This window comes from Seriola dumerili, unplaced genomic scaffold (genome assembly GCF_002260705.1).
Source record: "Seriola dumerili isolate Sdu_G_001 unplaced genomic scaffold, Sdu_1.0 BDQW01000024.1, whole genome shotgun sequence".
NCBI lineage: Eukaryota > Metazoa > Chordata > Actinopteri > Carangiformes > Carangidae > Seriola > Seriola dumerili.
In genome coordinates this window covers 1,035,665-1,049,219 of record NW_019174279.1, presented here as the reverse complement: position 1 = coordinate 1,049,219, position 13,555 = coordinate 1,035,665, and the positions used below count along the sequence as shown (strand labels likewise).

The 13,555-nt window shown below is 39.5% G+C and overlaps 1 protein-coding gene across 2 annotated transcripts; it reads left to right on the top strand.

Moving 5' to 3' along the window:
• On the top strand, positions 1-9,460 carry gclc (glutamate-cysteine ligase catalytic subunit). Of its 2 annotated transcripts, XM_022763533.1 has the most exons (16): positions 1-639; positions 1,653-1,765; positions 4,621-4,803; positions 4,917-5,030; positions 5,347-5,405; positions 5,705-5,841; positions 5,996-6,070; positions 6,291-6,407; positions 6,937-7,075; positions 7,245-7,357; positions 7,469-7,561; positions 7,672-7,776; positions 7,885-7,966; positions 8,059-8,168; positions 8,494-8,614; positions 8,729-9,460. In XM_022763533.1, exons 1-16 carry the CDS (start codon positions 490-492, stop codon positions 8,908-8,910), a joined length of 1,893 nt encoding a protein of 630 aa, XP_022619254.1. In that variant the 5' UTR covers positions 1-489; the 3' UTR covers positions 8,911-9,460. The 2 variants fall into 2 exon arrangements, with proteins under 2 accessions (XP_022619254.1, XP_022619265.1); XM_022763544.1 differs by lacking the exon at positions 6,291-6,407.
• The last annotated feature ends 4,095 nt before the right edge of the window (positions 9,461-13,555 follow it).

Genomic DNA, 13,555 nt, shown 5'->3' with positions numbered 1-13,555 from the left:
CTGTGAAGCAGATTGGTTTGGCAACAACGACCTACCTACAGGTCCACCTCGCTGTCAGCCCACCGCAGAGCTGCACATTAACAGCCTCAGTCCGCCGTCGTTAACGGAGCCAAGGCTAGCACGCACTCATTGACTCGTCAGGGTTTTTTTACTTTACTTTTTGCTGCTATATCAGCCCACGGGTGTGTGTTACCGTGCTAACCGGTCATTAGCAGGTGATGAGCAGGGGCCTGCTTCTTCTCGATGCCCAGCTGAGGTTACCGACAGGGCACGCCGCTTAACAGCAACCCGGAGACTCTGAATTCAAGCCCGAGAACTCTCTGACAGCACCCTGAGGATCCAGACCCTGACGTTTTTTTGGACCGAGACTTCATGCTAGCTCCGTGCGAGGTGGACAAACTAGCTAGCTAACGCTCGGCGTGCCGGTTCAGTGTACGCAGCCAGCAAAAGCAACAACCTCCAGTTTACACCTTCCAGCCTGTCTGTGCGATGGGTTTACTGTCACAAGGCTCTCCACTGAACTGGGAAGAAACCAAGAAGTATGCTGACCACATCAGAAAGCACGGCATCATTCAGTTTCTCAACATCTACAACAAGGTGAAGGATCGTCAGAGAGATGTGCTGAAATGGGGCGATGAGGTAAGAAGCAGTTTTATTTTTTCTCATTATATTGAACCAACATGTGGAAATGTGCTGCTGCTGCTGCTGCTGCTGCTGTTGCTGCTGTTAATGTGTGTGATCTGTCAGTCATGTTGGTTGTGCATGATGCAACAGTGGTCTTTTATTGATACAGAAAAAGGCAAAAAGAATGAATTAGTTCATTCTTTTTGCCCTCACTGCAAGAAAAACACATTTGATTTCAAATAAATATTGCAACCTACAACCAATATTGTATTGCTGTCATTGACATTTGTCCATTATACAACAGTCCCTAATATCTACATGTAAGTTGATTGAGAAGATAACAGTCAAACCCCGGTGTTACTGGTTACTCTGGATCTGTTTGAATAACACTGTATAACCATTGTCAGACTGAATTCTTAATATCAAGTATGAATATTTTTACAAGAATAAAGAGTCTAGAACCAGATGTGTGTTTTTGAGAATTGTCAAACATAATCACTGATGGTTATCCAACAGCTTCTTATAAATGTACATATTTAGCATCAATTTTCCTAGTAACTGTCTGCTAAAACTAGTAATTCAGGAAGACACTCTTTGTTGAGCTGTATCATAGGATATGAAGGCTCAGCTGATGCCTGTTGTGACTCTTTCTTTACGCTTTTCAGAACCTCACACCAGTTTGCATTTCTAGTTTTTGCCCGCCACCAGTCCGTAAAACTTCAGTGTGCTACAGCTTGAACAAAGTGTTTTGATTTCGAACAATGTGGAATGCTGTTGTTATAGATTAATCCCTCTTTCAGACAGGGGATTACAGGGGAGCAGAGTCAAAGTCAAGGAAACATGACTGATGAATTGGAATTGATGTGATGGCCTCCCAGTCTGATCTTGAAACACGTCTGCTTTGTCCTGGAGTCTAGCACCGACTGAAAACCTGGTTTAGAAGTTACAAGCTTACATTGAATTTGAATGAAACCGTGTTTGATTGGTTTGACAGTGTTTCCTGTTTGTTTTCAATTATTTGCTTTTAGGTTGAGTACATGTTGGTGGAACTGGATGACAAAGATGAGAAGGTTCGACTTGTCTTGAATGGTGGAGATGTTTTGGAAACCCTCCAAGACCAGGGTGAAAAGATAAACCCCAAGTAAGTAAGCTTTCCAGAGCACATGTCTGAACAGTCAGCTGAATATATTAGAGATAAAAGTTGTAAATGTCTTTGTACCGTACAGTTTTAAAGGAAGACTGTCACAATTTACTTATATTTTATTATGGCTAGTAATGCCTCATCTCCAGAGTGCAAGGAACCTGTCTGACTGACATCCCTTTGGCACAAAGATGTAAATATGAATAGTGACAGCTGAGGACGAGCAGTTGCTGAAAATGCATCTTAGGATTCGTAGTTCCACACATGCTGTAGCTGCCCAGAAAAGGGTTGCTGTTGCCAAATGTACAGGCAAAATGGACATTGGCCAAATACTTCTGTTTTTTTTTTTTTTACAGAGACCTGCTTGTTTTGAGTGGCTAACTCCTACTACGACACCTACACAAAGATCTGTATTAGCATAGCTCCACCCAGCTTCAACGTGAACAGACCTCTAATCAGCTAGAAAATCTTTAAACAGCTGTATCGATGTGAAAGAATGAACAAATCTTTACAAAATGGAATACATTTGCTGTTGTGTGAGGCAGTGGTTCCTCTTTTGGGATCCCAAATTGAATCTTAGGAGTCACATGGTCAGGAGCCATGAGAAAGAAAAAAAAAAAACTTATCTACAAAAATTATATATTCATTATTTCTGTTTTTTTCTCTAATACTTGTTTTCTTTTGCAAAAATATTTGATGTATTTTTCTCTTCAGGCAACTAAAAAAACACTCAAATGAGTCTGTGAAGGAAAAACCAGTCTTTGTTTGAACAGCTCATCACAGAACCTGTGATGAGAGGTCACAAGTAGACATGGCTCTACCTTTAAGGGGTTGCAACATTAGGAGCTATTGGTGTAGAGTACAGCAGAGGAAGGCAACACCAACCTCTAGTCAAACACACAGAATGCCTGTAAGCCTGTTTATCAATGACTGTTAATTTGACTTTCAAAGTCACCATTCATTCGTGATTCATATAATATGTCATGATTGACGCCCTGTGTGCTTTTGCTCCCATGCACAAAGCACATTACAAAAACAAGTGTCATCCCTTTTAAACATGATGCTGAGATGTTTAAAAACAGCCTTTACTTAAAAAGCTATGAATAGTAACATTTGAATTTCTCTCCTAGTGTCATTGATTCCTCCCCAGCAAAGGTAGTATGTTAGATTTAGTTCTTTTTGTCTTAGTTAAGTGCATTTTCAGACATATAAAAGCAAATTTATCATAAATATCAAAAAATATCAGAGCACCAGTAGCAGCAGCTAAAGCTCCTTCACATTCATTCTCTTCACATTCACTGAGACAGATCCCCTCGGGCACCGTCAGGTCATAGGATAAAGATCAGTAAACAGCTTTGAGATGTTTGCATATTTTCAAAGAGCTGACTCTGGTCAGTCCTGAACACTGTTGGTTCCTGCCACTAAAGAGTCTCTCCATATCATAACACTGCCACCGGCCTCACCGTAGGTACTGTAGTATCAACGTGATAAGCGGCGTGTTTCCTCAGATGTTGGAATTCAGTTCAAAATGTTATATCTTTGTCTTAGAAGACCAGAGAGGCCCTTTCCTCATTCTCACTGTCAATCATTAAGTGCAGTTATACAGACTGGATGGGGGGGTCTGCAAATGTGTTTCTCTCCCATCTCTGCAGAGGATCTTTTACTGCGGTCTTAGGTCTCATTTCTGACCAATGACGTCTAAATACTGAGATTAGCTCTATAGATAAAAGAAAAAAAAGAAAAAGACTTGGCTTTTTTCAATCTTCTTCCATTTTAGAGTGATAGTTCTCACTACGCCCCCGTGGAGTTACAGCGTTTTTTTACACCTGCTTTTTCTTGATTTCTGCCACGGCATAATTTAATGTGTCCTTGGAGTTTCATTAAGTTTGTAGCCTGAAATTGTTTTGATTGAGTATTGTGAATGGCAGGAACTTTGTATAGGAGAAATATATAGGCAGGTGTGTACATTTTGAAATCATGTCTAAAAGATCCAGGCTGAATCCAGGCGACTACGATTATTTTCATTATCAATGCATCTGCTGATTATTCTATCCATTAATAGACTAACCGTTTGTCAGAAATGTCAGAAAATAGTGACAAGTTGTTGTTACAGTTTCCCATGGTGATGTCTTCAAATGTCAAATATATTAGTTTCACTATTGAGTATGACAGAGAGAAGTATACTCACATTACAGAAGCTGAAAACCAAATGTTTGGCATTTTTGCTCAAAAAATTACTACAACGATTTTTAAATTTTCAAAATAGGTGCCAATTCATTTTCAGCATCAAAGGTTAGGGCTGAACCTGTTAAAAAATTATACAAATTTCCAGAATGTACAGGTGATGTAAAGCTCTTTTTCCCGAGGGCAGCTGTGAGTGATAAGGATCAGAACGAGGGGAGAGGGAATGTCATTTGCATGTCAAAACTGTGGTAACATTTCTTTAAAAAAGAGGAATTCTCTGCAGGCAGTGTAAATGTGTTTGTACAAGCTCATGAGTGTTATGCTTGCTCGCTGCCCATGACGTCGGTCTAAATCTGTGGAGCCAACTTCACCCAGGGAAAATACCAATGGCAGTGGGAATAGTAGAGCCGATGCATTCCTCATTACTGCCCCTCTGTCGCACACACCACAGAGTACGCTCTGAAGCACAAATACGTTGAGTTCGCTTGTCCCGCCAAGATTATGGCTGCCATACAATAAAGGGAGAGTTTATGCAGTTTATTTAATCAGAAGGCTCATCGTGACACTGAGATCGAGGCCTTTTCTTAATGGCCTTCTTTCCTGCTGACCTTTTTTTCTTTTTTTTTTTTTTTTTGTGAAACGTTTCCACAACACCTTTTTATTTTCCGCAGTCACCCCACGCTCTGGAGACCAGAGTATGGCAGCTACATGATTGAAGGAACTCCAGGGCAGCCGTACGGTGGGACGATGTCAGAGTTCAACACTGTAGAGGGCAACATGGGGAAGAGACGACGAGAGGCCTCATCCGTTCTGAACCAGAATGAAACTCTCTGCACCATCACCTCATTTCCAAGGTACTTTGGCCTACAATACCCTTTAATAACTGTTAGATATAAGAACAATATAGAAACAAACTATATATATATATATATAGTCTAGCAGCCTTATAATAGTTCTGTATGTTTAGGTTAGGTTGCCCAGGTTTCACAAAACCAGAGCACCGGCCGACTCCTGTTGAGAAGGGAGTGTCGAAGTCACTGTTTTTCCCAGATGAAGCCATCAACAGACACCCGAGATTCAGGTAGGTCTTCATGGTTGTAACCTCAGCTCAGCGTGCATGTGTGGTTGCATCACTGATATGGTTTTGAATTAAAAAGTTTACTATTATATTGCAGCAAAAATGTCTTTAAATAAGCAACTAATTAAGGAACCTATAATACAACCACATACTGGTTTGTAGTCACTGTTGTTGCCTCATTTTTACTGTAGGAGTCAGTAGATTTTGGCCATACCATGGATGCATGTTCCTTTGATTGTTTATTCTTGTTTTTTTTTTTTGTTTTTTTTAATGAAATCTGCATTTGTGTATGTGTGTGTGCATGGATTTGCTTTTTCAGCACCCTTACCAGAAACATACGTCACAGAAGAGGAGAGAAAGTTGCGATTAATGTGCCGAGTAAGTTTGAGTGAAATGAAAGATATAAACAGTATTATGAACTAGTTATTGTAATTTGTTGTTACTGATTCATTGTATAGTTTCCATAAAAAATGTAATATTCTATAATGCTGTAATATTTTTAATACTTTTGGCCAATCAATATTCTTAATTGATTGTTGTAGATGTGGGCAGACTCTCGTATAGACAGTAATGTGCAGATCACTGCAGTGGTAAATGCAGTTAAAGTTTTTGATCCATTTCATCTGTCTTTTGGACTGAATGGAATAAATTAGACGACACTCCTTTTCATGTTTCAGTCTACAAAGACAAGTGCACTCCATCGCCATTTGTGGAGGAGTTTCCTGAGGACGATGGTGAAGCAGCGAGGGCGGCTCTGCCTGATCACATCTATATGGACGCCATGGGCTTTGGCATGGGCAACTGCTGTCTGCAGGTACTGAATGTGGCATCCCAGAGGCTTTGTTGCCTTGAACGGTCCTTTTTGTTTTTAGTGAAGATGAGATGATGTAACTGGGACTGCAACTTTACAATCCCAATAAGTGATTTATAAATGTACTTCAGCCTCTTTTCTTACTGTGATGTTGCAGGTAACATTCCAGGCTTGCAGCATTGATGAAGCAAGATACCTCTATGACCAACTAGCAACTTTCTGCCCCATTGTGGTGAGTAGATAAAAAAAAGCATGTGCTTCTTTTCCTATATTATGATTAGTTTTTTTTTTTTTTTAAGAAGTTTTTTTTTTTTATGTATAAAAAGGTTGAGGTAGACACTGACTGACTCTTCTTTCAACCTTTTTTTTGTTTTGTTTGTGGATGAAAAACATCCGAGTGTCCTATAATTTCATTAAACCAAACTTACACTGAATAATCTTGTTCTTTAAAGATGGCGCTGAGTGCAGCCTCACCCTTCTACAGAGGCTATGTGTCAGATATTGATTGTCGTTGGGGAGTTATTTCTGCCTCAGTGGATGATAGGACACAGGAGGAACGTGGCCTGAAGGTGAGCAGGTGCAGCTGGGTCAACCACACCCCTGGTGTGCAGAAAATATGTTTTAGTCATGAGAACATGTAATTTATTTGGAAGGTGCTTTGTTAAGTTTTAACCATTCATGTTTCTTCTGTCACTGAAAGCCGCTGAATCTGGTTTTTCAACATTCATCTTCAACAGAACTAAACGTCTGTAATTTGATCTGAGCCAGCATTCTCTCTCAACAACAGATAACCAAATGATGTTGACTAAATGTTCAATTTAAAATTTAAAAATACATCTTGACATTTACGTGCATGTGATAATACTGTTATTTTATTTTTTTCCAATTAAGGAAATGCTGCTGTTTTTGTTTGAATTACTTGAGCTTGTTCTACCCCATAGTCCAGAACCATGCCGTCTACTTTTACTTGATTCATCTTAAATTCTTTTCTCAAGGACAAACATTTTTACTGTGATAACTAGATGGTGCTTTTTTTCTTTTTGCTTTTTGATTTGTATTTTGAGTTTAATGTGTGAAAAATGACTTTTTCCCTTGCAGCCCTTGAAAAACAACAAATACAGGATCTTCAAGTCAAGATATGATTCCATTGACAGCTACCTGTCCAGCTGTGGTGAGAAGTACAATGACATTGATTTGACGATAGACAAGGAGATCTACGAGCAGTTGCTCAGTGCAGGTACTGTCATCTGGGAAAATGGAGAGACTGCTTTGTCCAAAAAACAAATGTACATTATCCATGCTTTCATCAATAGATATTTTAAATAAATGAAGGATAATCAGCTTGACAGTCAAAATCCACAAAGCTTGTACAGAAAAGAAATGAATAATTAGCTTTTTGTTGATAGGAATTGACAAGCTCCTGGCCCAACACATAGCTCACCTATTCATCCGAGATCCGCTCTCTGTCTTCGAGGAGAAAATACACTTGGATGATGAAAACGAGTCTGATCACTTCGAGGTGACATTTCCAGTATTCCTTAAGCACCTTCCTGAGAAGAAAGCAAAGCATACAGGCTTGACTTCAGCATATCTGACTATTTATTTACACTCGACACACGATGTCTTGCAGAACCTCCAGTCGACCAACTGGCAGACCATGAGGTTTAAACCTCCACCTCCGAACTCTGACATCGGCTGGAGAGTTGAGTTCCGCCCCATGGAGGTAATTACCAACCGCACCATCACCACTTACTTAAGGATACAGTTGTAATCTAAAAAAAAAAAAAAACACCTGACAGTGAGTTAATATTTATTTTTGCTTGTGTTCTTCAGGTGCAGCTAACTGACTTTGAAAACGCTGCATACGTGGTCTTTGTCGTTCTGCTCACCAGAGTGATCTTGTCTTACAAACTGGACTTCCTAATCCCTTTGTCGAAGGTGAAAACCGCCACACAGTTCTACTGATTATATGAAGAGAAACTCACCTGATGAAGTTGGACATTTGGGTCCTTGTTATGTTCTTACAGAAAACATGTCTCTCATTAGGTTGATGAAAACATGAAGGTCGCACAGAAGAGAAACGCGGTCCAGGAGGGCATGTTCTACTTCCGAAAGGACATCTTCAAAGGTGGGTCGAACAAAAAGTGCAACTTGAGGCTGATGCTCATGGTGAATGTGTCAGATAGGAGTAGCAGATACATTTGTTTTGTCCACCAATAGGCTGCAACCCGGTCCTCGATGGTACCCCTTCTGCTCAGAACGGTTTGGAAACTGACGGTGCTAATGAGGAGTACACGCTGATGAGCATCGACACAATCATCAACGGAAAGGTGATTATTATATTTATACTTGACTTCTGAGCCACGCCAGCGGTGTGGCTCAGTTTCAATGTCAGTGATTCGTTCGGCCCAACACTTTGGTCCAGACTGAAATATCACAAAATTTCGTAAAAACATTTGTGATGTAATTCAAAGATATTGGGAACTTCTTGTTGTTGTGAGTATTCAGCTGAAATCCCAGCTGTACCTTAGTACAGAGTCTCACAGAGCTGTTAGCATGACTGTATACAGACTGTATATAGATTGTATTCCTCTTGTTTTAAACCATCTAACAATTACTTGTGTTTTTTCTTTTCTTCTTTTTTTAAATCACCAGGAGGGAGTTTTTCAAGGGCTTATCCCGATCCTTAACTGCTATCTGGAAAACATGGAGGTTGATGTGGACACCAGATGCACCATTTTGAATTATCTGAAGCTCATCAAGAAACGTGCCTCAGGTAAATGTGGAGTAAAAGAAAAAACTCAATGTTCTCTGAAGCCATAAGCAGATTTTCTCTTCACGCAGCTTCACGTCTGAGCGTAACTCTCTTAATTTTGCTAATATGAAACAGGAGAACTGATGACCATGGCCAAGTGGATGAGGGAATTTGTCGCAGAGCACCCGCAGTATAAGAAGGACAGCGTCTTCACTGACAAGATCAACTACGACCTGTTCCGAAAGTGCGACAGGATTGCAAAAGGCGAAGAGCAATGCCCAGAGCTCATTGGAAACCCAGTAAACAAGTTCAAATGAGAAACACTTTAGAAACGCATTGTCATTATAAAAACACGCATGTTAAGAGAGACCAAATGTTTGGCTCAGAACGAAAGCGGTCCAAGTGTGAGAGAATGCAAAACAGCATGTGTGTGTTGTAAGAAACACACCTGCATCAAATATATGTATATATACTGTTTCAGATTTTTATGATTACAAAATTATTTTAATAGGGTTAAGACATGCAAAAGGTTGTGTAATAGAAATCAGATGTGTATTTATTTTTCTCGGGAAATTAAGCCTATCTGTGTGAGAATGTAAGTGTAGTGAAGAGTTGTACAGTAGTCTGCTTTTTAATCTTGTGTTCTGTAAATACTGTACCTCCACTCTTTACAACATTAACATCATGGGGATTTTTTTTCTCGATATGAGCTTTCTTTGCATTTGGTAGAGATTTTTTTTTTTTTTTTGCATTTAAGAGAAATGTTCGCTTTGCTCTGCTGAAATTGTAGTGGGACTTTGAAGGTATGTTGCATCTAAATGGAAATGGTGAACCATTGTTTGCAATGTGATGCTGCTTCAAAATAAATCTGTACAACAGTAAGTTAGTCAAGTTTTCTTACATTTTTGGAAAGCTTTTTATTTAATGGAGCCAAAGTGAATTAATTTAATTTCTCCAATATGTTGGCTGAGCCAGCACAAAGGCATCATCATTAAGCCTGATCTTGATTAGCCCTCATAAAAGAAAGTCTTGAAATCCTTCCAACCAGCCACATTAGCAGCATTTTGATTGACATTCCTGCAGGAATCCCTGCAGTCAGCACATTTACATCATTTAATGTAAGAAGGCAACCTGTGAGGACAGAAAGTCAAGACACAGCATTGTGACTGTTATAAATACTGTTATAAATAAACCACATTTTTATGTCACAGGATAAAGTCTAGATAAGAAACTAATATGCTGAGATATTAAGATGCCTTTGAGAGACTACTCCTTACCTCCTCCACAGAGGTCAAAGGTCAGGATCTGACAGAGAGCAGCACAGCTGGAGCGCTTTGAACTGAGCTCTTTCATATACTGTAATACTACATGCATCCAAAATACATCTCCATAACCACATACATAAATAATGTGGTTAAATCCCTCCCTAAATACTGACATATTGCCGTTAAATATAATGTTTACCATGCTCACCATCTCAGTGTGTTGGCATACAAACATTTGCTAATTTGCACTAAATATAAATTATAACTGAGGCTGATGGTAAAGTCATTAGTTCTGCATGTAATGGGCTTAGAAAAGTTCTCCATAGAGAGAGATTTTTATTTATTTATTTATCCCAAGCCACAGTTAAAATTTTTGTCCTTTAGTTGAAGTCGGGATCAAAGTTAATACAAATCTTTCTCGAGGGACTATTAATGTCTTTACAAAATTTCATGGCAATTCATCTAAAAGCTATTGAGACATTTCAGTCTGGACCAAAGTGGACAGTCTGACTCACAGACAGACTGACACTGGTTTTCCTGGAGCCATGCCCCTTGCATTGCTGAAAACAATGGTACAAAGAACACCCACTGTTGCTCTTGGAAAGGAAAAAAGCAATTTCAAAGAATAGAAAAAAACACATACCTTCATTCATTAGAAGGGAGTGGTTCAGAGAATAAAATACCAGGCTCTCAAGTACAAGGTTACAAATAAAAGCCTAAAAAGCCTAAATATTGGCTAATTTGTTCCAAAAACATCTCAGTGCATTTATTTTCATGTTTGTCTGTAATACTTAAAATCTCCGACAGCCAATACCTGAACATTTTCATCCACAAGATGGTGGTATTGAACCACAGCTTTACATAATACTGAGCTGCAATGGCAAATAGAGCATTGCCTCAGGTTGACCTCTTGGACTAAATAATGATTATGGCTGGTACAGGCCTACCCAGTGGAGAGACAACAGACATAGTTTTATGCTGAAAAAAAAGCACCCATGAAACCCTGGGACTCACAGCTTTTATTAATGTAATGGACATTGGAATAAAATACTCTTGTGTCTTCAAGGCAAAGTGATAAATGTTTAAATATTCTGCACAAAAATGAACATCCCAATAGGGATGATATGAGAACCAAAATTACCAAAATTAACATTCACTGTTCACTAATGAGCCCCTTAGAGATAAGACCCTGCGTAAAATGAAAGACCCAATTATTAGAGGTCAGAGAATTTCAGCACAGCCCTCCATCCCCTCTGATCCCTGGAGACACGTAATAGAAAGAACAGGTGTTACTAATAACATTAACAGTGGCTCTGTTCTATTCAAGTGTCCCACTAAGCCATGACAGGGTGCCAGCATACACGATACCGGGACCCTGAAACTGAAGCAGCTAAATGGAATTCAGCCATCATTCATTTTATTAATTTCCTCAGTAGAAAGGTCGATATAAAGAGTGTCAGAGATCAGAGCTTATGCAGTAAGCACACTGCCACTGCCAGTGAGAACTAGAGACAGGCTCAGGCTGGCAACACCTACAATACATCCTGCAATCAAAAACAAGTTAGAATGATGTCACTCAGACACAGTTAGTAATACATAGTGAAACGTGTTGGCTGAGTTTTCATTTGGAAGTACACATGTTAAATGATGTTTGATCACTAGGTGCTGCAGCGGGTATCGGGCTGTGCCATCATAAATCTAGTGGATCCCATGACAGGTGACACCATTCTCCAGCCCTGACCTAAAATACCTATAAACTGCCTTTAACTCCTTCTCTCACCCAAACAAAACTAGGTGGCGTGACCCAGCTTTGTATCTTCATCGTATCTGCTCAGGTGCCTGTCCGGCCCAGCTGTTGTAACTAGCATGGCAACAGCATGCCATGCTAACTAGCTTGTCGCCTGATATCATATATATCACTAAATTGTCCTCTACAGCTCTAAAGCTTCTACACACTGCCTAACACCATTCATTAGCAAACAACATGTTGATGCAACAGATACGTCAGACTGTCTAGCATGCAGTCACCTAGCCATCAGCAGCATGCGGCTCAGTCAAACAAACCAGCCAGCCAGCCATCTGCAGCTCCCTCAACCTAGCAAGCAACACACTACACATTTCTGTCTATAGCATCACAAGTTAATATTATAAGTTCTGCATTTACCTATATTTGACCCAGTCACTCACCTTTCTTCCTCCATTTACTGAAACTGGTTGCATGCCCTGTATATACAGAGGAAAACATCCAAGTGCATCTTTGTTGATTTTAAACTACTTGTGGCGATTATTGATACTGCAGCGTTCTTGTCCACATCCCTAAAACTATTCCCAGTCATTGTAATCAATACTAATATTTGAAACTTTATACAATCATAACTTCTACAGGTCTGTCATTGTGTTTGCTAATCAAGCCCTCTTTCAGGTAGATTAGTTAAAACTGCACTAATAAATATTTCAATATCAATAATGGATCCCGCAAGTACTTCTATGTCAAATGTTTTGCTCGTTGTGAATCAATATTGCCTGACTGCAGTTCCCTCACAGACTTTTATAATCTTTCAGCTCCTTGTTTTGGTTTTCCAGCCCTCATCCTTACTGTTTTAATTCACTTCATCACTGCACTGATTAACATCGTTATCATCTGCAGATGGCGGCTGTTTTCCGAGCTCCGACTAATCCACTCTACACTTCCTGCCTGGCAGCAGATGACAGTGGAGTAAATTCATTAGGAGGCAGAAACACGACTCCAAATGAATGCTAGGTGCCCTGGCTCGACTGGACGTAAAACACCTCGCCTGTGACCCATGATTTTAGAAAATTTATAAAGAAGAAGTGTTTTTCAGAAGAAAATGGCCATGGATGAATGTGCAAAATTTCGCAACAATCCATCCAATAGTTGTTGAGATATTTCAACCTGAACCAAAGCGGAACAACATTGCAATGTCTTGAGTCACGCTGCTGGCGAATGTAAAAATAAACAACTTAAGAAGTTAAAATGTTCATATGCTGTGACCATAAACAGTCAAACCTTGACTTGAGACTTAGCCCAGATCTGTCCTTACATAACAAAAACAATCCCTAATCTTAACCTAAACATAACCACTGTCAACACTTTACTTTAACGGCACCATCTCAAGACTTGTTTCAAACCATCTTAATCTTTTGTCTACAGGCAGCCTCCTGGCTTAGCAGGCTGATAATGGAGCTTCAAGCCATCTGTTTGTAGTTCGCTTACACCAGCAATTTAATTTATTCTTACATTAATGTCACAGTTTGAGCCTATATACAAATACAATAAATCAAATATCTTCTAATTCTCTGTTTATCTTATAGTGTAAATGTAGCACTTGTCCTGAAGCACTGAACACACTCTTGGTTGTTTGTTTTGAAGGGATGTACTTATAGTTTTTGATGACATCTGGTCCCTGTTCCTACAGAGGTTGAATGCACTTATTGTAAGTCACTTTGGACAAAAGCGTCTGCTACAGTAAATGAATGTACTGTATAGTGTAAACAAGTGATGCTGCTACAGTGTTGGGTGGATAGTAGGCCTATTTAGCATCTGACGATCATACCCACTTTACACAGTGAGTGTTCAGGTGGGCTGTGATATTAAAGTATGTGCAACAACATGAAGAGACTGTGAATGGTGTGTTGTTATCCCCATTTGTACCAATCATTGTGTTGATATAAACAT